General features: G+C 43.7%; 1 protein-coding gene across 1 annotated transcript in view; it reads left to right on the top strand.

Annotated features, from left to right (window-relative positions):
• The window catches only part of MASP1 (MBL associated serine protease 1), a 73,156-nt gene that overhangs the window by 44,905 nt on the left and 933 nt on the right, over nucleotides 1–27,318 (top strand). The window contains 8 exon segments of the mRNA XM_070753807.1: nucleotides 9,265–9,402; nucleotides 11,673–11,747; nucleotides 15,919–16,651; nucleotides 20,271–20,405; nucleotides 20,636–20,749; nucleotides 21,996–22,181; nucleotides 24,521–24,588; nucleotides 26,759–26,858. Of these exon segments, the coding sequence (XP_070609908.1) occupies nucleotides 9,265–9,402; nucleotides 11,673–11,747; nucleotides 15,919–16,651; nucleotides 20,271–20,405; nucleotides 20,636–20,749; nucleotides 21,996–22,047 (1,247 nt within the window). The 3' untranslated portion in view covers nucleotides 22,048–22,181; nucleotides 24,521–24,588; nucleotides 26,759–26,858.

Raw genomic sequence — 27,318 nt, 5'->3', positions numbered from 1 at the left:
CAGAGCAGCCGGCGGGATTCCGCTGATGCAATCAAGGCGGCATGGTACGCGCATCTTGCCACCTTGAGCACCACTTTGTAAGTCTTAATAAAAGCTCTTACAAGTGTTCGGTCGGATTCGGACTTACTCTTCCTCCATCGCTTCTCTAGACGTCTCTTCTGGCGTTTCAACTCCCGGAGCTCCTCGTTGAACCATGGAGCTCTATGGGGTCTAGTGCCACAGAGAGGTCGCAGTGGCACAATTCGGTCAAGAGCCTCCGCTGCAGCCTTGTTCCAGGCCTCAGCAAGAGACTCTGCCGAGCTGTGGACGAGTGAATCTGGTAAAACCCCAAGCGCCTTCTGAAAGCCCTCAGGGTCCATCAGGCGTCTGGGGCGGAACCTCCTAATCGGTTCCGCCTCCCTGCGGGGGAGGATTGGAGCCAGGAAGTTGAGCCGCAGTAGAAAATGGTCTGACCATGACAAAGGCAATGCTTCTAAGCCCCTTAGTCTCAGACCACTATTCAATTGCTCCGAGAAGAATACCATGTCGGGTGTGTGTCCACCCTCCTGAGTCGGACCCTGAACTACTTGAGTCAGGTCCATGGCTGTCATGGTGGCCATGAACTCCTGTGCTAATCCTGAGGAACCGCCGAGCGACGGCAGATTGAAGTCCCCCAGGACAATGAGTCCGGGGAACTCCACCGCCAGCCCGGCCACCTCTTCGAGCAGCACAGGCAGGGCTGTTGACACGTAGCTGGGAGGCAGGTACGTGAGTAACAAGCCCACCTGAACCCCCAAGTCCAACTTCACAAGGAGTGACTCACAACCCGCGATCTCAGGAGCAACGAGTCTACGCAGATGGAGGCTCTCCCTGGCTACAATAGCGACTCCTCCCCCCCTTCCCTGTGGTGGAGGCTGGTGCCATATCTGAAACCCGGCTGGACATATTTCTGAGAGAGGCACCCCTCCCTCTGGGCCCAGCCAGGTTTCAGTAACACATGCCAGATCGGCCTCCTCATCCAGGATCAGATCCCGAATGAGGAGAGCTTTATTCACGACCGATCTGGCATTGAGTAGCAGCAGCTTGAGCCCAGGGCCCGGATTACACTCGTCACCAGGGCTCCGGTTTGAGCTCACGGGACCGGAACAAGGGATCGCTATTAAGCAGCGATCTCTTTTTCCTCCAGAACGGCTAGCCCCGTGACTCCCGCCATATCTACCTCTCCCCAGCAGGACCGGAATATTCTGGCCCTCTGTCACCCCCAATACTTTGTGCTGGGTTCTGTCGCACCAACCCTGATCAGATCTGTGACTGTGCCAGGCGGAGGAGAAAGGGCCTCCCTGTGCCTTAACACAGCCTGTTCCTTTAGTTAATTAAGCATTGCGTAAAACAGACACTCACACACACACTCACACAAACACATACAGAAAAAGGGGGTTAATTCCTATGCAGGGCGAAGTTTATGGTGTGAACCGAGCAGCCAAGAAGACAAGCAGGTGGAGACAAGAAACGGCACAAAACAGCCCCCACCCCATGCACACTATTATGGGATACTATCAGTGATGTGGACCGGGGAGGGGGGGCAATTACAGGGAGCCCACAAAGACACCCCCCCAATTTCAGGCAGCTGTTCAGGAGAGTTTCGCCTCCCTTTATGACCTTCCTGGCTGAGGTTGTTAAGTGGAACTGCAGTGGGTAACATGGTCATTAAGTGAATCCAGCCTCCTTCATCGACTTCACTTGACAGAAGGGAGCCCGGGATCCTGCAAACGTCGTAAGTAGGAGTGCCGCCTCTATGTTGGTGGAGGCAGGCAGGGTTCCCTCGGGTCCCATTTGTTGGGGGTCCAGGGAAAGGGAGGGTCTTGCCTTCTCTTTCTGCTCAAGATCCCCATGGACAATTGGGGGGCCACTGTGGGACACAGAATGCTGGACTCGATGGGCTTTGGCCTGATTCAGCAGGGCTCTTCTTATGCGCTTATAGTGGCCACGCGTCTGAATTTCAGTCACAAATTCCAGCATTTGGAGATGTTGTAACGGTCAAAAACAGCCCTGCGTCGTTTTTCTCTGTGCCCTAATAACTTTGAAAAAAGACACTAAAAAAGACATTAAGGGAAGGATTGAGGGGTCGTGATTTCGGGCAGTCTCCAAATAGTTGAACCATGCAGTCAGGTGGTAGGGAAAGCAAGTAGAATGCTTGACTGCATAGCTAGAGGTATCACAAGCAGGAAGAGGGAGATTGTGATCCCGCTGTATAGAGCGCTGGTGAGACCACATTTGGAATAACACTGTGTCCAGTTCTGGAAACCTCACCTACAAAGAGAGATGGATCAAATTGAAAGGGTCCAAAGACGGGCGACAACAATGGTGGAAGGTCTTAAGCATAAAACGTATCAGGAAAGACTTCATGAACTCCATCTGTAGAGTCTGGAGGACAGAAGGAAAAGGGGGGACACGATCGAAACATTTAAATATGTTAAAGGGTTAAATAAGGTCCAGGAGGGAAGTGTTTTTAATAGGAAAATGAACACAAGAACAAGGGGACACAATCTGAAGTTAGTTGGGGGAAAGATCAGAAGCAACGTGAGAAAATATTATTTCACTGAAAGAGTAGAAGATGCTTGGAACAAACTTCCAGCAGATGCGGTTTCTCTCCAACATGCCTGGTGTAAACATAGATCCATCCTAAGATCAAATACAGGAAATGGTATAAGAGCAGACTAGATGGACCAGGAGGTCTTTTTCTGCCGTTAATCTTCTATGTTTCTATGTTCCGGGAAGCTTCCTGAAGCCTCCGGGGTGCAAAAAACAGCATAGTGGGCAAACCGGAAGTGCATTTTTTCAACTTCCAGTTTGCCCGTTGTGCTGTTTTTTGCACTCTGGATGGTTCACAGAAGCTTCCCGGAACCCTCTGGAGTGCAAAAAACAGCACAATTTCAAACCAGAAGTGCATTTTCCCAAACTTCCGGTTTGCCCTTTGAGGCATTTTTTTCACTTAAAGGTTTCAGAAACGCCTATGCGCTTGCCCGGGGGGGGGGGGGGGGGCAACACCCAGACACACCCCTTTTGGCACGCAAACCGAAAAGGGTTTGCCATCACTGTTCTAGAGAGTCATTGAAGCATTTCAAGTGCTTCAAAGACCCTCTTAGAAAAATAAAAATAATTTTTTAAAATGTTGACCATCAGAACCTAAGAAGAGCCCGGCTGAATCAGGCCAAAGCCCATCGAGTCCAGCATTCTGTGTCACATAGTGGCCCACCAATTGTCCATGGGGATCTTGAGCAGAAGGAGAAGACAAGACCCTCCCTTTCCCTTGACCCCCAACAAATGGGACCCCAGGGAACCCTGCCTGCCTCCACCAACATAGAGGCGGCACATGGACATCCCTTTCAATAACCACCTGTGATACACTTGGCATCTATGAATCTGTCTCATCCTGCCTTAAAGCCCTCCAGTCTGACAGCTGTCACGACCTCTTCTGGACAGGAACTCCATAAACTAAGGACCCTTTGGAAGAAGAAATATTTCCCTTTATTTGTCCTCACTTTCTTACCTATGAGCTTTAGGGAGGGCCCCCTCGTCCTAGTATTGTGGGATAGAGAAAAGGATTTCAGGGGGGACTTGATCGAAGTGTATAAAATCATGCAGGGGATAGAAAAGATGGATAGAGAGAAAAGAGTTTTTCTCTATCCACCTTTTCTGTCCCATACATGATTTTATTCTTTTCGATCAAGTCCCCCCTGAAACGCCGTCTTTCAAGGCTGAAGAGACCAAGGCCTTGCAACCTGGTTTCCTGAGGGAGGGGCTCCGTTTCCTTGGTCATTCTTGTTGCCCTTTTTTGCCATGACCAACTTCATTGCAATCAAACAAGGACTTGATTTCCTCAGCCAGGGCAGGAAATGAGGGGAGACCTTTGAACTGGCCTTATCTTGTCTTTCCTCTTCACAAACTGTCTTGTCCTGCTTCTAAACACGGACCACGGGGAACAACAAACAATGATTAGGCAGTGCCAGGAAAAGCAGGCCAGGAACCATGTGGATTTCAAGGAAATCCTTAAAAGAAGGAGGGAGACGCCACCCAGGTTGCATGGAAAAATCGTGTGTGTTTGTGTTTATGAGAGGGGGAGGGGAGGGAGAGAAAGAAAGAAAGAAAGAAGGAAGGAAGGAAGGAAGGAAGGAAGGAAAAAGAAATAGAGAGGAGAGAGAAAGGGGGAGAGAGAAAAGGGAGGGTAAGAGAGAGAGAAAAGAAAGAGAGAGAGAGACAGACAAAAGGAGACAGAGTGAAAGAAAGCAAACGAAAGAAGAAAAGAGATTGGAGAGAGAGAGAAAGGGGAGAGAGAGAAAGACAAAAATAAGAGAGAAGGAGGAGAGAAAGGGAGAAAAAAGACAGAGAAAGAAAAGAAAGGAAAAGAGAAAGAAGAGAGAGAAAGGGGAGAGAGAAAGAGAAAAAGAAAGGGGATAGACAGAGAAAGAGAGAGAGAGAAAGAAAGAAAAGAAAAGGGAAAGAGAGAGAAGGGGAGAAAAAGAAGAGAGAATGGGGAGAGAGAGAGAGAGAAAAAGAAGAGAGAAAGAGAAAGGTGATAGACAGAAAGAGACAGAGAAAAAAGGGAAAAGGAGAGAAAAAGAAGAAAGGGGAGAGAGAAAAAGAAAAAAGAGAGAAAGGGGATATAGAAAGAGAAAGAGACAGAGAGAAAGAAAGGAAAAAGGGAAAAGAAGGAAAAGAGAAAGAGGAGAGAGAAAAAGAGAAAAAGAAAAGAGAAAAAGGGGATACAGAAAGAGAGAGAGAGAGAGAGAAAGAAAGGGAAAGAAAAAGAGAGAAAGGGGAGAGAGAAAAAGAGACAGAGAGAAAGAAAGCAAAAGAAAGAGGAAAAGAGAGAAAAGGAGTGAGATAAAGAGAAAAAGAAGAGAGACAGAAAGGAGAGAGAAAGAGAGAGGGGGGTTGTGTGATTACAGGAAGGGAGGAAAAACACCCATAAATTGCCACAGAAGCTCTTCACCTTCGGACTGGACTTCCTGCACATGACTTAGACAATCAGCCGTGGAGAAAACATTGCTCGGAAGCGGTTACAGGGAATCCTCAGCTTACAACAGTTCATTTAGTGACCCTTTTTCACCCTTATGACCATTGCAGCCTCCCCATGATCCAAATTCACATGCCTGGCAACTGACTCACGTCTAGGACGGGTCACAGTGTCCCCAAAGGGTCACATCGTGATGCCCTTTTGCGACCTTCTGGCCAAACAGTCAGCGGGGAAGCCTGATTCACTTAACAACCACGTCGTTAACTGAGGAACTGCAGTGATTCACTTAACGACGGTGGCGAGAAAAGTCGTAAAAACGGGGCAAAAAGTCATTTAGCGAATTTCAACCACATAAATTCTGAGCTCAGTTGTCACCATAAGTCGAGGCCGACCTCTATTCTTTTAGGCCACATAATTTATTGATTGTTATTCCTCATTTTAATTGATGGGCACCAAACTCCAATTGACTCTGGGAGGCCTACAAAACTAGAGGAAACTTCTAAAATGTAAAATTAAATGTGTTTTAATTTCAGATCAACCAATTTTTTTTTTTTAAAAAAAAGAGAAAACATGAAAAAAAACCAGTTGAAAATGCTTCATCAAACAGTCCACTCAGACTATAATAAGGATAATCCTCATCTTACAACCAAAAACTGAGCCCAAAATTTCTTTCTTATTATGTATATTAAAAAATTATATTGAAAAAGTTTTATTTATAGACATATATACACTAAAGGGAACTCTTAAACAACACAATATAACTCCAAGTAAATCAAACTTCTGTGAACTCAAACTGTCCACTTAGGAAGCGACACTAATGGACAATCGATTTCACCTGCTGTTGTGCCCATTCAACTTTGTAGAGAACAAATTATTCAATGAGAATATTTGATTCATTCAGTTCTAGGATGGGTTCTTTATTTATTTATTTTTATTTATTTATTAGATTTGTATGCTGCCCCTCTCCGAAGACTCGGGGCAGCTAACAACGATGAAAAGACAATATAAACTTTGAGAGTTCCCTTAGTATGATCCTTCATTACTTTTAAAATAGGAAATAATTAAATAGTATCCTTTTACCCACAAATGTTTTAATCATTTTAATTGTTATCTAGACCTGGACCTTTATAGACATGAAAGGAAATTGAGCTACTTGCCTAATCTGTTATCATACTGAACCTTGTGGGTTCAGTACAAAACCTTCAACTGTTCCTGTGCTCCTCAACAAATGATGCTGTCTCTCATTTGTCCTTTTTGTGGCTATTCAAATACTGGGACTTAATCAACTGCAAAAGAGTCCAAGCACCTATTTGAAAACTTTTCTTGGTCGGCAAGCCACTCCCACCCAGTCACATGACCTTTAAGCCATCATCACATGATTGTCAAACCACTCCCACCTGGTCACATGACTGGCAAACTAGTGTCCCTTTAATCATTTTAAAATTAATTATTCTATTAATTGGCCTAGAAATGTTTTATTTATTGTATCTTTTTACCAAAATGTTGTCCACGGAGAGGGGCTGCATATAAGTTGAATAAACAAATAAACAAATAAACAAATAAACAAATAAACAAATAAACAAATAAACAAATAAACAAATAAACAAATAAACAAATAAACAAATAAACAAATAAACAAATAAACAAATAAATAAACAAATAAACAAATAAACAAACAAACCACTCCTACCCAGTTCCATAACCATCAAGCCACACCCACACGATAAGCCATGCCCACAGAGTGGTAATAAAAAAAAAATACTGCTTCCAACTCCGTTAATTTATTCCCTGGATGACTTCATTTTACATCCTTTGGGCAAGAGACACTGAGTGCGTTCGCGCCGCATGCTAAAACAGCCTACTAATAGCTTATTCGTCATTGCTAGCGTCCCTCTGATTCATTGTTGTTTGAAGGAGACAAACTATCGCTACCCACGGGTGGAAAATAAATTGGGGATAAAATCTGATGTGCCTTTTCAGGGAAGATATGAAGGGTTTTTTAATTTTTTTAAATTATTTCTTTCTTTCTTTCTTTCTTTATTTAGTTATTTAGTCAATATATATAATGTTGGTTTTAGAGGATATAATCTTAGTAAAATACATCAATAAAAGAATAGGAAATAAGGCATTAGGAATTATTATTATTATTATTATTATTAATAATAATAATAATAATAATTAGATTTGTATGCTGCCCTCTCCAAAGACTCAGAACGGCTCACAAACAATAATAAACAGTGTAACAAATCCAATAATTAAAAACTATCTAAAAACCCTTATCATTAAAATGGTCGTCAAAGCTCCGAACGCCGAACACGACCCCGAACTTTGCCCGAAGTTTGAAAAAAATTCGGTTTGGTGTTCGGCATACCAAACACCACAAAATTCGGTACGGACCCGAATTGTGTGTGTTCTGTTCGCCCATCACTATACCTGACCGTACTCGTAGGAGCCCATCACTGCTCCCATTCCTTCGTCAGCTATTCTATTCAGTTACAAACTACACAAATATTCCTATTCTTAGTGTTACATTTTTATCTAAAGCTATGAATTTTGCTGAGTTTAAAGAAACAGGAGTTATCTTCAAAAGGAGACAGCGTTCAAACATTGTCCAGCTACATTTCTAATTGTAACTATTGATTCATCTCTAGGGGCTGCAACAGGTTCTCACATTCTAACAAAATAAAATCTCACCATTTCTTATCGGATTGAATTCCATCCCAATTTAGCTTACAGAGACAAAACTTAAACTCTTTTAGGTTCCACTTTCAATCTGATGAGCAAAATACCCAGAGGAAGCCAGATTCACTTAACAACCATGTGACCAGCTTCACCACTGCAGGGATTCACTTAACAATGGTGGTGAGAGAGGTCGTACCATGGGGCAAAACTCACTCGAGACGTTTGTCTTGCTTACAAACATAAATTTTATTGTGGTCATAAATCAAGGACTGTAGTGGTCGTCCTCGACTTGCTACGATTCATTTAGTGACTGTTTGAAGTTACAACTGCGCTAAAAACAACCTATTGGCCTTCCGGAAAGCGGTAAAGCCCTGGCTTTTCCAACAGGCCTGGGGGCTTTAATTTTATGGTGGTAACCAGCGAGATCCGGCCATGTATTTTAAATTGCTTTTTAAACTGTTTTTATAGGTTGTTGTACTATTATTGATGCTTTATGTTTTTGCTATGAGCCGCCTAGAGTCCCTAGGGCCGTGATGGCTATAGTACGGGCGCCACAGATGGCACGCGGAGCCATATCTGAGGGCAGCTCCAGTGGAAGGCAGGGGGAGGCCATTTTCACCCTCCTTAAGCTTCACCAAAGCCTCCGGAGTCTGTGGAAGGTGAAAAATGGGCCCAATGGGCCTACAGGAAGTTAGGCCCATTGGGCCATTTTTCGCCCTCCACAGGCTTCAAAAAGTGTGGTAGGCCCATTGGGCTTGTTTTTTGCCATCCACAGACTCCACAGAGGCTTTCCTGAAACCTGTAGAGGGCAAAAAAACAGGCCCAATGGGCCTACCAGAACTCCTGAGGCTTCAGTGAGGTCTGCATGCATGCGCACAGGAGGAGGTTTTTGCAATTTTGCATACATGCATGTGGGGGAGGGCATTGCATTATGGGTGTGGGCACACACAAGTGCGCTATCACATGTACATACGTCATTTTGGCACCCTATCCATCACTGCCAGAGAGTTGGGCGGCACAGAAATTGAATAAATAAATATATAAATAAAACTGACTTAGGACCATTTTTCACTCCTATGAAATGGAGTGGACTGGCATTAAAGATAAAAGAAAAAGGAGACACAGAGTTGGATTTATTTTATAAATGGTTGAATAACAGAAATTAGGAGCTGGAAATGTATTATTATGTCAACAAATTGAACAACGCAATACACTTTTCACAAAGCACTTATATTTGTTAAATGAAAGTGTGTAAATAAACTGAAGCAAGAAAGCAGGAAGAAGGGAGAGCCAGAAGAAGGAAAGAAGGAAGGAAGGAAGGAAGGAGGGAGGGAAGAGAGAAAGAAAGAAAGAAAGAAAGAAAGAAAGAAAGAAAGAAAGAAAGAAAGAAAGAAAGAAAGAAAGACTAGTGAGCTGCTTTCTGCCTCTAAAACATGTTTCTCCTTTGGGGAAAATAATAAAATTCCTCCTCCTCAAAACATTTCATTCTTCTAGCAAAGGGAGAGGGCTTCCCACAAGGTCGAGACTAAGATGCTTACGGTGCTGTTTTTCAGAAGTAACCCACTTCCCTCTCTTCTCCTGTCCAGTTGCAGACTGCAAAGCCCCCCGAGAAATCTCACACGGCTTCATCACCTTCGCCACCCCCCAAAACCTGACCACGTACCAGTCGGAGATCCGGTATTTCTGCCATGAGCCCTTCTACCAAATGGTGCCCAACGTTACCGGTGAGGAAGCATCTCCGTGGGATCTTCCAGGGAGCCATGTTTTTTATTTGTTTGTTTGTTTTGTCAAGTACGTATTGGTGGTATACAAAGACATAACAATATTTCTATACATGATACTAGTAAGAGAGAAAAGATTACGACGGGATGGAGGGCCCTCTGGTGCACTTATGGACGCCCCTTACTGACCTCTTAGGAATCGGGAGAGGTCAACAGGGGACAGTCTAAGGGTAAATTTTGGGGGTTAGGAGATGATACTACAGAGTCTGGTAGTGAGTTCCAGGCATCAACTACTCAGTTACTAAAGTCGTATTTCCTGCAGTCCAATTTGGAGCGGTTTACTTTAAGTTTGTATCTGTTGTGTGCTCGTGTGTTGTTGCGGTAGAAGCTGAAGTAGTCGTCAACAGGAAGGACGTTGTAGCAAATGATTTTATGGGCTGTGCTTAGGTCGTGTTTAAGGACAAGGTATTCCAACGTGTTTAAGGCATTGCCGATTCCTAAGAGGTCAATAAGGGCCGTGCATAAGTGAACTAGCGTGTCTTATGTCCCCTGTCCTAGTGTTTCTCTCTTACTAGTACCATGTATATAAACATGGTTATATTTTTGTATACCACCAATATGTACTTGACTGACTGACTGACTGACTGATTGACTGATTGAATGATTGAATAATTGAATGAATAAACAAACAAATAAATGCAAAGCTAGGCCATTTACAGTACTTCATTGACATATATTTGAGTCACTATCCTTGTAGTTCAGCAGTTCAAATCTCACCACCTGCTCCAGGTTGACTCAGCCTTCCATCCTTTATTATTTATTTATTTATTTATTTATTTATTTATTATTTGGATTTGTATGCCGCCCCTCTCCGAAGACTCCTTCCTTCCGAGGTGGGTCAAATGAGGACCCGGAATGTTGGGGGCAAGAGGCTGATTCTGTCAACCACTTAGAAAGGGCTATGAAAGCATTATGAAGCAGGATATAAGTCTAAATGCTATTGCTATTCCAGCTGTGGTACAAACTCCCAAAATGTATTGAAGTTCCGATCCAGATTTAGCTTTGTTGTGTGAATGCAACCATGAAGTCACAAGGCAAGAGAGCAGATAAAAAATGGGGCAAAAAAAATTCAAGATATGGACGGTTGGACCAGGAAAGGATGCTTGGTCCAAGATGGCCCATCCTGACCGTTCGAGGAATAATTTGGGATCCCAACTCGAGCCGAGGTTGCACAAGAATAAATAAAAATGAGATCCAAACAGTTGTCAGGAAAGAAGAAATATTTATTCCTAAAATTAAAACAGTTTACCTTTAAGGGCCAGGCTGACAAGAAATAATACTAGGCTGACACTTAAAGGGTGTGTTTGTGTGTGTGGATTTATGTGTGAGAGTGTGCGATGGTATGAGGCTTATCCGGAAAGTCAGGTTACAAGGCACTTAGCTCTTGCAGGGAATGTACGCAGGGGGAGTTGGTGTGACTATTGTGTAGCAGGAAGCAAGGACTGATTACAAGCGGTGTGCCACAAGGGTCTGTTCTGGGTCCTATTCTTTTTAATACAGTATCTTTGTGAGTGACATAGGAGAAGGTTTGGTAAGGAAGGTTTGCTTATTTGCCGATGACTCTAAAGTGTGCAATAGGGTTGATATTCCTGGAGGGGTCTGTAATATGGCAAATTATTTAGCTTTACTAGATAAATGGTCAAAGCAATGGAAACTGCAGTTTAATGTTTCCAAATGTAAAATAATGCACTTGGGGAAAAGGAATCCTCAATCTGAGTATTGTATTGGCAGTTGTGTGTTAGCAAAAACTTCAGAAGAGAAGGATTTAGGGGTAGTGATTTCTGACAGTCTTAAAATGGGTGAACAGTGTGGTTGAGCGGTAGGGAAAGCAAGTAGGATGCTTGGCTGCATAGCTAGAGGTATAACAAGCAGGAAGAGGGAGATTGTGATCCCGCTGCATAGAGCGCTGGTGAGACCACATTTGGAATACTGTGTCCAGTTCTGGAGACCTCACCGACAAAAAGATATTGACAAAATTGAACGGGTCCAAAGATGGGCTACAAGAATGGTGGAAGGTCTTAAGCATAAAACGTATCAGGAAAGACTTCATGAACTTTCCTCTACTTCACGGAAATTCATTTTTCACGGGTGGTCTTGGAACGCATCCCCCGCGAAAAACGAGGGATCATAACACTTCTCACATGAGAAATGTTTCTGCAAATCTGTAAGTCATTACCCTATAATCAGATTTTTAACATTTTGCTTTTCGGTAGGGATCTTCACCTGTGATGCCAAAGGTGTTTGGAGAAGCAGCGAGCTGGGGACTCGTCTACCCTCTTGTCAGCCAGGTACTCCATTCCTCCCCACAACACAAACACACAAACACACACAGATCGCAAAGCTTCCTTTCTTTCAGGCCAAAATTGGGATCGCCTTCTGCAAAGCTCCTTCCTACACCAGCAATTTGACACCAGAGTCAAAGCAGGTGCCTCAAGGGTGTCCTTGGTTTTCAGGAAAAAAACAAGCCAGATTTTAACTAGGTTTTCTTCTTGGGGGAGGAACAAGACAGAGCTGAGGGTTTGACGAGCGGGCTACTAACTGGGTTTTCTTCCCAGGGGGACCAGGACAGCGCTTGGCGTGTCAACGAACGTGTGGAATCTTCAAAACTGCACAATTTCAAGCAATGTGGCTTTTAGCTGCTGCATTCCCACGACCTATTAAACAGGGTTGCAAAAGAAACCTGGTTCCGTTCACTGCCTCGTCGCTTCCCTTGTGATTAAAAAAAACCCTGAACATTACTTGCTGAAATTTCCTACAATCTATTGCAGGTTTGGGGGCTTTGCTTCCAAGGGGGGAGAAAATTCACAAGGTTTGCGCGGATGTTTTGACGCATCGAGAGGTTCTCGAAAGCTCAGCAAGGGAAGCGCATGGAGGGGAGGGAGAAATGTTTCTCTTTTGATTTGTTCTCCTGGCGTGGGATAGCAAAGGCTGGGCTGTGTTTGTGTTATTTTTTCACAATCTGGTGTCACGATTCAGCCTGGATGGTATAACCCAGTTTGCATGCCGGGGATGGGGGAGAACCTGACTCTTTTTTCTTTCTTTCTTTCTTTCTTTCTTTCTTTCTTTCTTTCTTTCTTTTCATTTCTTTCTTCCTTCTTTCTTTCTTTCTTTCTTTCCCTTTTTATTTCTTTCTTCCTCCTTCCTTTCTTTTTTCTTCCTTTCCTTCTCACTACCTCCCTCTTCTTTCTTTCTTTTTTTCTTTCTTTTTTTCTTCTATCTTTTCTCTTTTCTTTTTTCTTTTCTTTTCTTTCTTACCCTTCCTTCCTTCCTCCCCCCTCTCCCTTTCTTTCTTTCTTTCTTTCTCTCTATCATTCTTCCTTCCCTCATTCCTTCCTTCCTTTCTTCCTTCCTTCCTTTTTTCTCTCTCTTTTTATTCCTTTATTCCTCCTTCCTTTTTTTCTTCCTTTCCTTCTCACTCCCTCAATCTTCTTTCTTTCTTTCTTCCTATTTTCTTTATTTCCTTCTTCCTTTCTCTTTTTATTTCTTTCTTTCTCCTTCCTTTCTTTTTTCTTCCTTTCCTTCCCACTACCTTCCTCTTCTTTCTTTCTTTCTTTTTTCTTCTCTTTTCTCTTTTCTTTTCTCTTTTCTTTCTTACCCTTCCTTCCTTCCTGCCACCCTCTCCCTTTCTTTCTTTCTTTCTTTCTTTCTTTCTCTCTATCATTCTTCCTTCCTTCCTTCTCTTTTTATTCCTTTCTTCCTCCTTCCTTTTTTTCTTCCTTTCCTTCTCGCTCGCTCCCTCTTCTTTCTTTCTTTCTTTCTTTCTTCCTTTCTATTTTTATTTCTTTCTTTTTTCCTCCTTCCTTCCTTTCTTTTTTCTTCCTTTCCTTCTCGCTTCCTCCCTCCCTCCCTCCCTCCCTCCCTCTTCTTTCTCTCTTTCTTTCTTCCTTCCTTGCTTCCTTCATTGATTCCTTCCTGTCTTTCTTTCTTTCTTTCTTTCTTTCTTTCTTCCTCTTTGGATAATAGTTTGACTCCTTCTTCTTTGTGGCAGCCCCTAAGATACTGGAACACTGCTATCATGTCCCCCCTAGTCCTCCTTTTCATTAAACTAGATGTCCCCAATTCCTGCGCTTCCCCAGATGTGCAACCGACATCCCTACAACTTCCCTTGTTCTGTCCTAAATCATCTTCCAAAGTTCGAGCAGGTCATCCTAGCTAGACAGATCGATGTGGCAGCTTCCCACATGCGTGGCCATGCGCACCTTCGCATCCCACCGAGGTATTTGAGATGCACAAATAAGCAATGATGGATTGCGCTGTATAATGGGGTCTCCATCATTGCTGGTAGATCATGCCACTGGGCCCTTTTCAAAGAAGGGCAGGGGGGGGGAAATGTTTGGATAGGATGGAAATTGGTCAATTTTATTTAATGTATTTAATTTATTTAATTTGATTTATATGCCGCGCAATCCTATAGGAGTCCGGGCTCTCATTTTACTCTTAAGATCCATGCCGGTGAACAGATCCTGAGAGAATTCTTACGGGAATGCTATCCTATAGGTTGTCCTCGACTTATGATACCTCATAACAGTTCATAATGGGTGAACAGTGCGGTCAGGCAGTAGGGAAAGCAAGTAGAATGCCTGGCTGCATAGCTGGAGGTATAACAAGCAGGAAGAGGGAGATTGGGTTCCGGCTGCATAGAGCGCTGGTGAGACCCCATTTGGAATAATACTGTGTCCAGTTCTGGAGACCTCACCTACAAAAAGAGATGGATCAAATTGAACGGGTCCAAAGATGGGCTACAAAAATGGTGGAAGGTCTTAAGCATAAAACTTCTCAGGAAAGACTTCATGAACTCCATCTGTATAGTCTGGAGGACAGAAGGAAAAGGGGGGACATGATTGACACTTTTGAATATGTTAATGGGTCAAATAAGGTTCAGGACGGAAGTATTTTTAATAGGAAAGTGAACACAAGAACAAGGAGACCCAATCTGAGGTTAGTTGGGGGAAAGATCAGAAACAACATGAGAAAATATTATTTGACTGAAAGAGGAGTAGATGCTTGGAACAAACTTCCAGCAGACACGGTTGGTAAATCCACAGGAACTTAATGTAAACATGCCTGGGATAAACATAGATCCATCCTAAGATAAAATACAGGAAATAGTATAAGGGCAGACTAGATGGACCGTGAGGTCTTTTTATGCCTTCAGTCTTCTATGTTTCTATACTATTTCAGACAAGTGACTGTCCAAGTCTCTTCTCAGGGTTAAAAAAAAACTTGGCATGGATTTTAAGAGAAAGTTAATCAGAAAAAAATGGAAGAATCGCAGAGGAATTTTACGCTGGGGCAAATAATTGCACGTTTAAAAAAATAATAATTTATTGCACAAATTTATTTCTTTTTATTTTGTAATCCTAAAACTTCCTTCCTTTCGCTCTCCATACGCGCCTGGTTTCACAGGGATGAATCTGAACGTAATTAAAAGTTGAAAAGCATTCATTATCAAAACAAAATCGAAACACGAGCTTTCTTTCATTTCTAAATGGTGCATGCCAATTTGGGGTTTGGACAGCTGCCTATTGTCAATCCAGGGGTCTTCTCACAATGATGTGAAATGCAATTCAGGTTTTTTTAAAAATCGCCATCCAATGCAGGTAGTCCTCAACTTACAACAGCTCGCTTAGTTACCGTTCAAAGGGAAAAGTGGCTTATGACCGTTTTTCACACCGTTTTCCACGCACCGTTTTCAAACCGTTTTTCAGAGGGTTGCTACATTGTCATTGGTCATGGGATTAAAATTCAGACGCTTGGCAACTGGCAGGTACTTATGTCAGTTGCAATGTCCCGGAGTTATGTAATCGGTTTTTTTGTAACCTTCCCCGACTCCCCGACCACCAAATTCCAATGGGGGAAATCCAGATTTGCTGAATGACTACGTGATTCGCTTAACAAGGTAGTAAAATATTATTTTACTGAAAGAGTAGTAGATGCTTGGAACAAACTTCCAGCAGACGTGGTTAAGAAATCCACAGGAACTGAATGTAAACATGCCTGGGATAAACATAGATCCATCCTAAGATAAAATATAGGAAATAGTATAAAGGCAGACTAGATGGACCATGAGGTCTTTTTCTGCCGTCAATCTAAAATGGGACAAAACTCACTTATTTGCTTAGGCCTCGCTTCGCCCTAAAGAATTTGGGCTTAATTTGTGGTTGTGAATTGAGGATTACCTGTGCTACATCGTAGGCGGTAGTGAGTTCTAAATCCCGTTGCTAACTGCATGCGCAGAAGCGGGTGGGTGGGCGGAGCATCCTGGGTGGGAGGGCGGAGCCTGCTACCACTGCCGCCACCAGTTCACTAAAGCAGGCCGAACCGGGACCAACCAACCACTGGTAGTAGGAGATCAGACGACAGAGGGCAAAATTGGCATAATCTACCGCGATTCACAACTTTTCTCTATTTCGGAGGTGCCCAAAATCTAATTGTGCGTTGTGTTGTTTTCTCCCGTAGTGTGTGGACAACCCAGCCGCGGCCTGCCCACCCTGGTCAAGCGAATAATCGGCGGGAGGAACGCAGAACCTGGTTTCTTCCCCTGGCAAGCTCTGATCGTGGTTGAGGACACGTCTCGGGTGCCCAACGACCGGTGGTTCGGCAGCGGCGCCCTCCTCTCCGAGTCGTGGGTCTTGACCGCCGCCCACGTCCTCCGTTCCCAACGTCGGGACAACACGGTGATCGCCGTCTCCAAAGAACACGTCAACGTCTATTTAGGCCTTCACGACGTCCGAAATAAAATCGACGCGGTCAACCGGACGGTGGAGGAGATCATTCTCCATGAGTCTTTCGACATCCAGAATTACAACCACGACATTGCCTTGGTCAAGTTGAAGGAGAAGGTGACCATGGGGCCTGACATCATGCCGGTTTGTCTACCGCAAGATCCCCACGAGTTAGGAGGGCCTCAACCCAACACGCTGGGCTTGGTGGCCGGTTGGGGTATCTCCAACCCCAACATCACGGTGGACGAGGTGATCAGTTCTGGCATGCAGACCTTGTCCGACGTCCTTCAGTACGTGAAGCTACCTGTGGTCCTTCACGCGGAGTGCAAGACAAGTTATGAGTCCCGCTCTGGCAATTACAGCGTGACGGAGAATATGTTCTGCGCCGGTTATTACGAAGGAGGGAAGGATACCTGTCTCGGAGATAGCGGTGGCGCCTTCGTCATCCGAGACCTGGACAACCAGAGGTGGGTGGCCCAAGGATTGGTCTCCTGGGGAGGACCAGAAGAATGTGGCAGCAAGCAAGTCTACGGGGTTTACACCAAGGTGTCCAACTATGTGGAGTGGCTGCAGGAGAAAACAGGGTGGACCTTTCCGGAGAAGAGATGAACTGGATTGAAGCGAGACCCCAATCCACGGACTGGACCCGTGTTTTGAAGAACGTCAACACAGCTCGGCAACAGACCAAAGTTCTTTGAGGGCATTAGGGAGTAAGATCTGGAGATCTTTCCTGCTTGCATCAAATTATGGACACTCCAACTGCAACATTGCGTTTCTGAGCAGAAGCAAAATTCCTACTTTACTATCCCACAAACTTCGGAAAGTGTGGTTGACATGTATTGAAAGGCACCCATAGTATTGTTTACAACAGAGGGCAACTTTAAGACTTGTGGACTTCAACTCCCAGAATTCTCAGCATAGCTGGCTGGAGAATTGTGGGAGTTGGAGTCCACAGGTCTTAAAGTGGCCAAGTTTGAAGACCTCTGCTTTACAACTTTCTTCCCAACTTTTCGGCATTTGGCAACGGGAGTTTTAAATATACGCTGAATTTTGTCGTTTTGTAGAAAAGGGGATTCAAGACTGTGTTTTCTTATTTTTTTTTAAGGTGTGTGGACTTCAATTCCCAGAATTCCCCATTATTACTTGGGGAATTCTGAGAGTTTGAAGGGCAACCTTTTAAAAGTTTTGGGAAGTTGAGAAACATTGTTGGTGGAATGCTTGCTCCCTCTAGTGGCCGTTTCTGGGATAGGCCTTTGTACTTACTTCCTTTGTAAGTAGAAAGATATTTGAGCTTCTATCAGTTGTACCCTGAAATCTGAATGGTTGGGTGCATTTTTCCAGGTGAAATATAGAACCCCCAAATTCAAGGAGACACCCCAAACATTTGTGTGGTTGTGATCGTGTGCAGAATTTCAGTGGTGTCCAGCCTTTGACTTATCCAAATCAATCAATTTTCACTTTATCCAAATCAATCTTCAAATACAAATTATTTTCATTTCTTTAAAACTAACCATCATTTCCCATTTCTTCCCTATCTCATCCCCCCAAAAAAGAAAGAATTGCAGGAAACATTGGGTCAGATAGACTGAGACCTTGACTTACAACTACAACGGAGCCCAAAATTAGGTCGTTGAGTGAGAAACGTGTTAAGTGAGTTTTGCTCTTTGTTATGACTTTTCTCCCCCCAGTTGTTAAGTGAATCAATTTTAGCGTCCTTTGTAGGATGCTAAAATTAAACAAAGATGCAGTGTCTCCCATTTTATAACTGGTTTACTAAGTGAAGCCCTGCAGTTAAGTTAATAATATGGTTGTTAAGTTAGGGATCGTGATTTCTGACCGTCTCAAAATGGGTGAACCATGCAGTCGGGCGGGAGGGAAAGCGAGTAGAAGGCTTGGCTGCATAGCTAGAGGTATCACAAGCAGGAAGAGGGAGATTGTGATCCCGCTGCGTAGAGTGCTGGTGAGACCCCATTTGGAATAATACTGTGTCCAGTTCTGGAGACCTCACCTACAAAAAGATAATGACAAAATTGAACGGGTCCAAAGACGAGCTACAAGAATGGTGGAAGGTCTTAAGCATAAAACGTATCAGGAAAGACTTCATGAACTCCATCTGTAGAGTCTGGAGGACAGAAGGGAAAGGGGGGACATGATCAAAACATTTAAATATGTGAAAGGGTTAAATAGGGTTCAGGAGGGAAGTGTTTTTAATAGGAAAGTGAACACAAGAACAAGGGGTCACAATTTGAGGTTAGCTGGGGGAAAGATCAGAAGCAACGTGAGAAAATATTATTTGACCGAAAGAATAGTAGATGCTTGGAACAAACTTCCAGAAGACGTGGTTGGTCAATCCACAGGAACGGAATTGAAACATGCCTGGGATAAACATAGATCCATCCTAAGATAAAATACAGGAAATAGAATAAGGGCAGACGAGATCGTGGTCGTGAGTTTAGGATTACCTGTGCTACGTCGTAGGCAGTAGTGGCACGTACTTATGACGCTTGCTGTGTCACACGGGGGTCACACGATTCCTCTTTTGCGACCTTCTGACAGGGCAAGTCAACGGGGAAACCCGATTCACTTAATGACCGGATTACTAATTTAAGAAGCGCAGTGATTTACTTAACAACAGTGGAAAAGACAGGTGGGCAAATTTGATTCACATCTGTTTCACTTAGTGACAGGAATTCCGGGCTCAATTGCGGTTGTAAGTCGAGGACTCCCTGTACAATAATTTTCTGGGTTTTTTCGGACGTCAGGCCATATTTGAAAGAAATATAATATTCCAAAATACATTTAGGTTTGTTATATATTCTGAGCTCTGTTACATATTTAAGAGACACTACTCACTTTATTATACTCTGTTCTGTAGCCTTTGTATTAACTTTGATAAGAAAATGAATAAAACTATTGACATAACAATTTGGTGCCTTTAAGATCTTGAAAGTAAATTCAAATTTCCGTTAGCAATAGCAGTTGAGGTGGTGGTTAAGTCTGTCCTACGGGTAATTCTTGATTTATAATCCATTTAGTGACCATTAAAAGGACTCCACGACACTGAAAATCGTGGTTTGCAGCTGGTCCTCTACTTATGACCATTGCAGCATTTGTAGAGTCGCGTGATTCAAATGTGATCAATGGGCCTGTATTTACGACAGGTTCCACTGTCCTGCGATTGTGTTATCTCTATTTGTGACCCTTCCAGATGGCTTTTGGCCAACAAACCACTGAAGATAGCCGGTTTCGCTTAATTGTGGCACAATTCATTTAACAACGGCAATCGTTTGTGTTGGCAAAAAAAATTCGCAAATTATTTAACCATCACCTACCTTAGCATGGTTCGAATTGTGGTCATAAAAGGAGGACCACCTCTGTTAAGCTGCTGGAGATTGCCGTCCCATAATCTTGGCTAATAAAACTGGATAAAAATTGTTAAGGGGCGTGCAGAATTAATTAGTGCTCAGTCATTGTTTGGTCATACAAAACAGATACATTAAAGTTTATAAAATATGGTTTACTTTTAGAAATAGTACAGTCCGGTCATACACATTGAAATCAGTCAATATCTCTCAATACAATAATAATATTACAAGCCTGTCTTTGTCATACATTGCAGCTTACAAATACATCAAATAACACAGAGTTTACTACATCAGTCACAGTGAATCAGCAGAAAGAACAGAGAGAGAGAGAGAGAGACAGAATCGTGCTTTTTGGCTCCCTCCAGTGGTCATTTGCAGCATTGCCTCTTAAAGTTATAGTACTTCAATACATACAAGCATTCATTGTTAGCTTGTTTATATATTGCAAACTCAACTGTTTTATACAGAGTAGTAACATATGCCTAAAATATGGCTTGCGGATCCATACGCCCCTTTTCAGCCATTTTGTTTTTGGTTCCAGATCAGAATTCTCTGCAAACCTGAGAACTTTTAAGGCCGGTGGACTTCCTCTCCCAGAATTCCCTAGTCAACCAGGCCGGCCATGTTGGCTGGGGGAATTCTGGGAGTTGAAGTCCAACCCGTATGAAATTGGGAAAAAATCCAACACTTCTAAATCTTGGTTGTTTTCTGTTCTTCCTAGTTTGTGGGAAACCAAAATTTTCCAGAAACTCCTTGGGCCGGATTATCCAAGGACGATATTCCCAGAGGGGGATTTCCCCATGGATCGCCATGCTCCAAAGGAACGGACGCCCCTTCTGTGGAGGCTCACTCATAGGTAAGAGATTTCCAGGTGGGGAGGGAACCCCAGGAAGGGGGGTTGAAATACAAGTACAATGGTACCTCTAGATACGAGCTGCTCCACATGCGAGTATTCCAAGTTACGAGCCACGAGGGGAGAGAAATTTCTGTTCCAGAAACAAGCCCAAATTTCTCGGCGGGGGTGCGAGACGGCGGATCCAGAGAAGGGGAAGGGGGGCTCCTGACATTCCGGGTTCTACTTCCCAGGCAACCGATGGATCGTGACAGCCGCTCACTGTCTCCACCACGAACTCGACCCGGAAAATCCAGTTTTCCAAAATACGGACGTGGTCAGCCCATCTTCCTTCAGCGTTATCTTGGGTAAGAGGCCGCTGCGGAAGAAAGCGGGTTTGCAAACTCAAGGAGGGAGGGGGAGCTTGGCAGGGGCCCCTCGACTTACATCTCTTTCGTGGCATTGAAGAAAAGTCCCTCACAACCGATCCTCGTAGTTATGACCGTCTCAGCCCACTATCAATGGCACATGGAACCGGTCCTCACAGTTATGACCATTTTAGCCCCCTTTCCATAGTGCTGAAGAAAGTCACTTGAAACTGGTCCTCGCAGTTATGACCGTCTCAGCCCACTTTCCATGGCACTTGGAACCGGTCCTCACAGTTATGATAATTTAGCCCCCTTTCTATGGCGCTGAAGAAAAGTACCTTGCAATCAATCCTCACAGTTATGACCATTTTAGCCCACTTTCAATGGCACTGAATAAAGTCACTGGCTCATAATTATGACCATTTCAGCCCCCTTTCCATGGTGCTGAAGAAAGTTCTTTGCAATCGGTCCTCACAGTTATGACCATTTTAGCTCATTTTCCACAGCACTGAAGAAAGTCCCTTGGAACCAGTCCTCACAGTTATGACCACATCAGCCCCCTTTCCATTGGGCTGAAGAAAGTCTCTTGGAAAAACCAATCACGCTGTTGTTGTTGTTGTTATTATTATTATTAATTATTGGTATAGGATCTCCTGCTTGAGCAGGGGATTGGACTAGATGACCCCCAAGATCCCTTCCAACTCTCTTATTCTGCATTCTATTCTTGGACCAGGTATAATGGGGAGGAAGATTGTTAGAGATCCAATCTAGAACCAAGGAGAAATTTCCTGACAGTGAGAACAATGAACCAGTGGAACTAATTGCCACTAGATTTTCTGAATTCTTCCATCATTGGAGGATTTTTAAGAAGTGACTAGGCAGCCATCTGTCTGAAATGGTGTAGGATCTCCTGCTTGAGCAGGAGGTTGGACTAGATGGCCTCCAAGGTCCCTTCTGAGTCTATTCTTCTGATATTCTTCTTCCTCCTACTCCCAAGTTTCTCCAACACTGAAGATCATTAGAGATCGGATCTAAAACTAAACAGAAATTTCCCGACAGGTGAGAACAATTACGGTAACCAGTGGAACTACTTGCCACTAGAAGTTGTGGATGCTCCAACACTTGGAAGTTTTTAAGAAGAGATTGGACAACCATTTGTTTGAGGTTTCCTGCCTAAGCAGCGGGTTGGACTAGATGACCTCCAAGGTCCCTTCCAACTCTCTGATTCTAATTCTACTTCCAACAGGGAAGCACCACACTCAGAGACGAGACGACACGGAGCAAAGTCTCCAACCTAAGATCATCCACATCCACCCGTCCTACAAGGCGGCCACCTTTGAGTACGACATCGCCCTGGTCAAACTCTCCGGAGAAGCAACCTTGAACAACTATGTCGTCCCCATTTGCTTCCCGGACGGATCGCTCCAGAAAGGTGAGCAGCCTGGCTGGAGGATTATTGTGTTTATTTATTTTATTTTGTCCGATTTATGTTGTGGTTCAGTCTGGGACCCCTCCGGGAATGGCTGACCTTCTGTCGGTTTCCAGCTCAGAGGGAGAGGCTGAGGAACAGGAGGTGCAGACTGACGAGGAAGAGGAATCCCAGGCTGAAGAAGAAGGACAGCCAGAGTCCCACCAGGGGGAGCTCTCCCCAGCAAGCAGCCTGGATTCCTTAGGGGAAAATGCTCAAGACATCATAGATATGCGACAAAGGAGAGCTAATCAGAGACGGACTCAATTGGCTAAGTATTTCCAGCATTAGAGGTCACAGCTGGGTTTGGGTGTGGTGCTCTTGGGAAAGGATAAAAGGCGGACCCACCCTTCCTGGCTTGTGGAGTTTTATCTTGGAGATTCGTGAGACCTGTCTGTGAACTTTGGTGGCTTACAATCCTGGTTTGTGCCTTGGACTATTGAAACCTTGGGGGGGGGTGCCAGCAAGAAGCTTGTGGTATTGACTGGACATCAGGACCCTGCTGTAACGTATTATAGCCTGTCTGTTGTGAAGACAGGTTTTCCTTTGTGCTTATTTTTTCCAGCTATAAAATACTTTTGGCTTTTACCAGAGTGTCTGGCTGTTTTTTCAGTTGGTGTTGAGGTCTGGGAAAACCCAGACAGAACAATTTATAAGCTGCCAAACTCCAAAATGGACTCTGGGCGAGGATCCTGGGAGTTGAAGTCCACGTTCTCTCCTAAAGCAGCCACATTAGAGAAATGACAGCCTAGGTCCCACAGAGTGGGCCTTCTCCAGGTCCCGTCGACTAAACAATGTCGGCTGGCGGGACCCAGGGGAAGAGCCTTCTCTGTGGCGGCCCCGACCCTCTGGAACCAGCTCCCCCCGGAGATTAGGATTGCCCCCACCCTCCTTGCCTTTCGTAAACTACTTAAAACCCACCTCTGCCGTCAGACATGGGGGAACTGAGACATCTCCCCCTTGCCCATGTAGTTTTTGTGTATGATATGATTGTGTGTATGTTTTTATATATTGGGGGTTTTTTAAACTTTTTAATGTAAAATTGTTATTTTTAGATTTTAAATATTAGATTTGTTACCATGTATTGTTTTTTATCACTGTTGTGAGCCGCCCCGATTCTACGGAGAGGGGCGGCATACAAATCTAATAAATAATAATAATAATAATCTTTGCAAATGGCCTGTCAGATTTTATTGACATCTTGGGAACTGAGTTCAAGTTTACTGTGGGATGCTTGGGGCGCTCTGAAATTGGTGGTTTGCTTGCAGATGTTTATCTATTTATTGTATTTATATTCGACTCATTCCACAGCGGACTCAGATATTTTATGACCCAAATAGGTAACATAGTACTAGTAGGGAGAATAGAACTAGTAACAGCACTTAATCTTATATAACGCTTCCTAGTGCTTTTACAGCCCTCTGTAAGCGGTTGACAGAATCAGCAACAATCTGGGTCCTCATTTGTCCTGCCTGGGAAGGACGGAAGGCTGAGTCAACCTTGAGCCGGTGGTGAGATTTGAACTGCTGAACTACAGCTGGCAATTAGCTGAATGAACCTGTAGTGCTGCACTCTAACCACTGCACCATCCCGTCTCTCTCTCTCTCCATCCATCCATCCATCCATCCATCCATCCATCCATCCATCTATCTATCTATCCTACCTTCCTACCTATGCACCAAGACAAATTCCTTGCATATCCAATTACACTTGCCCAATAAAATTCTATTCTATTCTATTCATCGATCGATCGATCGATCTATTTATTTATTTATTTATTTTGTCCAATACACAATGAGAGTTTTAGTGGATATATATATAAAATACATGATGAAGGTTATAGAGGAGATACTCATAGTAAAATATATCTATGAAAGAATAGAAAAGAAGATATAGTAATAGAACATATCAATGAAAGAATAGAAGAAGAGATATAGGAATAGAAGAAAGGTATCTATCTATCTCTATTCATGTCTGTCTCTCTGTCTCTCTGTCTCTCTGTCTTTCTTTCTCTAACTCTCTATCTTTCTCTATCTTATGGAATTTATACATGGTATGTTTGTATGTATGAGTGGGTCTTTAAATTGGGGTTTTTTAGATTGTTTTAAATATTAGATTTGTTTACATTGTCTTTTTATATTGTTGTTAGCTGCCCTGAGTCTTCGGAGAGGGGCGGCATACAAATCTAATAAATAGATAGATAGATAGATAGATAGATAGATAGATAGATAGATAGATAGATAGATAGATAGATAGATAAATCTTTCTATCCATCCATCCATCTCTTTGCCTTCCTCCCCCAGGTGCCATGGTCATCGTCAGCGGATGGGGGAAACGGTTGCTTCAACGTCTCCCAGAGGCCTTGATGGAGGTGATGTACCTGATCACGTCGATCTCGCAATCTATGGATCTATTTCGTGGGAGGGAGAGGGATGGACACCGAGACTTGCTCCTCGGTATCCTAGGATTGCAGCCATCTCCACTTGAGAGGGGAGGGGCTCTTTAAAGAATCCACCAAGGCAACAGGGCTCCCCCCCCCCAATCTGCCATCTCCAACCCGGCACCTTTCTGGTGTGGGGTCCAAAGTATGTGTTTCAGAGATTTCTCTTACAAACCATGGTTCGTATACATGACTTTTTATTTATTATTAGAGTTGAAAGGGACCTTAGAGGTCATCAAGTCCAACCCCCTGCTTAAGCAGGAAATCCTACACCTCCCCACCCAGATGGCAGTCCAGTCTCCTCTTGAAAATGTCCAAAGTTGGGCAGTTCACAACCTCCACCGGCAAGTTGTTCCACTGGTTGATCACTCTGACCATCAGGAAGTTCTTCCTTATCTCCAGGTTGAATCTCTCCTTGGTCAACTTTCAGCCGTTGTTTCTCATCCGGCCCTCTGGTGCCCTGGAAAATAGTGTGACCCCCTCCTCTCCATGGCAACCCCTCAAGTACCTGTAGACTGCTATCATGTCCCCTCTGTCCCTCCTTTTCTCTAGGCTACCCATGCCCAGTTCCCGCAATCTTTCCTCGTATGGCCTTGTCTCTAGTCTAGTGTTTCCCAACCTTGCCAACTTGAAGATATTTGGACTTCAACTCCCAGAATTCCCCAGCCAGCATTCGCTGGCTGGGGAATTCTGGGAGTTGAAGTCCAGATATCTTTAAGTTGGCAAGGTTGGGAAACACTGCTGTAGTCCCCTTATCATTTTAGTTGCTCTTTTCTGCACCCTTTCCAGAGTCTCTATATCTCTTTTGAAGTGTGGTGACCAGAACTGGATGCAATACTCCAGGTGTGGTCTGACCAGGGCCTTATAGAGTGGTATCATTACCTCTCTGGTCTTGGAGTGTATCCCCCTGTTCATGCAGCTTAGGATGGTGTTGGCTTTTTTAGCCGCTGCTGCACATTACTGGCCCATGTTTAGCTGGTTATCCACCAAGACCCCGAGACCCCTTTCGCAGTCACTTATGGTGAGTGTGGTTTCGCCCAGTTTGTATGCATGTTTTGGGGGGGGGGGGTTCCTTGGTGCAGGATTTTACTTTTCTCTACATTGAACTTCATTTTGTTTGTTTAGGCCCACTTTACAAGTCTGGTTGAGATCAGTGGCTCTCAACCTTTCTAATGCCGCGACCCCTTAATACAATTCCTCATGTTGTGGTGACCCCCAACTATAAGTCTAGCGCCACTTCTCCCAACAAAGCTTTAAGGTGATTGGCAGGAAGGTCAGAGAGACAGCCCCACTGTAAACGCCTGATTGGTCGGATTGTAAAAATATGTTCCAAGGCGCCAGAATAGAAACTTTAGTTCCTAACACCATGGCTCCCTCTTGTGGCAACTCCCAACACCAACCCTTAAAACCATAGTGTTTCAATACACAAGCATTCATTGTTAGCTTGTTTATATATTGTTTATATAACACCCAACCCAATGGAGACTCTGGGAGGGGCAGAGCAGGTAGGGCCAGCCAATCCTCCGAGTCTTCGGAGAGGGGAGGCATACAAATCTAAATAATAATAATAATAATAATAATAATAATAATAATAATAATAATAATAATGGCTTATGCTGCAACGACTCTGGCATAAGCCAGTGAAAGTGGTCCCAGTGGTACTTGGCATACTGGGCGCAGTGCCAAAGGATCTCAGAGGACATTTGAAAACCATCGGAATTGACAAAATCTCCATCTGTCAATTGCAAAAGGCCGCTTTACTGGGATCGGCAAACATAATTCGCCCCTACATCACGCAGTCCTAGGTGCTTGGGAAGCGCCCGACTGGTGATGAAATACGAAATCCAGCATAGTGATCTCGTTTGCTGTGTTGTATTGACATAATAATAATAATAATAATAATAATAATAATAATAATAATAATAATAACAACAACAACAACAACAACAACAACAAAAACAAAAACAACAACTATCGGTTCGGTGAACCAGATGTAAAATGTAGCATCCAGTTCTCCTGAACCGGTCCGAAATGATTGAATCCGACCCCTGCTTACCCCACACCCAAATCAGCCGTTGGTTCTGGCTTTTTTCTCCTGCAGATTGAAATCCCCCTGATCGACCACGAAGTGTGCACGAAAGCCTACGCCAAGCTGCAGAAAATTGTCACAACGGATATGATTTGCGCTGGAGAGGAAGAAGGTAAATGGGTTTTTTAAAAAGGGTTTTACCCCAGCAGCATCTATTCGGTGGGTGTTAGGAGTGTGCAGAGGGGTCCCTGAGTTTTCCAAGATACACGGACACAGAGGAAATGTCCAGCTGACAGCCCAGAGATACGATTTAGGATGTTTTATTTTTATTTTTTTTATATAAAAGAGAACTTTTAGCTTGGTTGTGTTAGAAAGATAGAGTAATGCTGGATGAAGTGAAAATAAAGTTTTAGGGTGTTTTATTAATTTTTTATATCAGAGATTATATAAGCATATTGTTAGGCATTGATGGTATATGTGTTTTTGTGTATGTATGTCTTTCCAAGGAGAGGAAATTAAAAAAAATATATACCCAGGAGAAACATCTGGAGATATAAATTATGTTGGACGATTGAGCAGAAGTTTTGAATTCTCCCCTCTTTCTCTCTTTCTCTCTCTCTCTCTCCTTCTCT

The sequence above is a fragment of the Erythrolamprus reginae genome, chromosome 5 (genome assembly GCF_031021105.1).
Source record: "Erythrolamprus reginae isolate rEryReg1 chromosome 5, rEryReg1.hap1, whole genome shotgun sequence".
Classification (NCBI taxonomy): Eukaryota; Metazoa; Chordata; class Lepidosauria; order Squamata; family Dipsadidae; genus Erythrolamprus; species Erythrolamprus reginae.
This window is presented reverse-complemented; position numbering and strand designations above follow the sequence as displayed.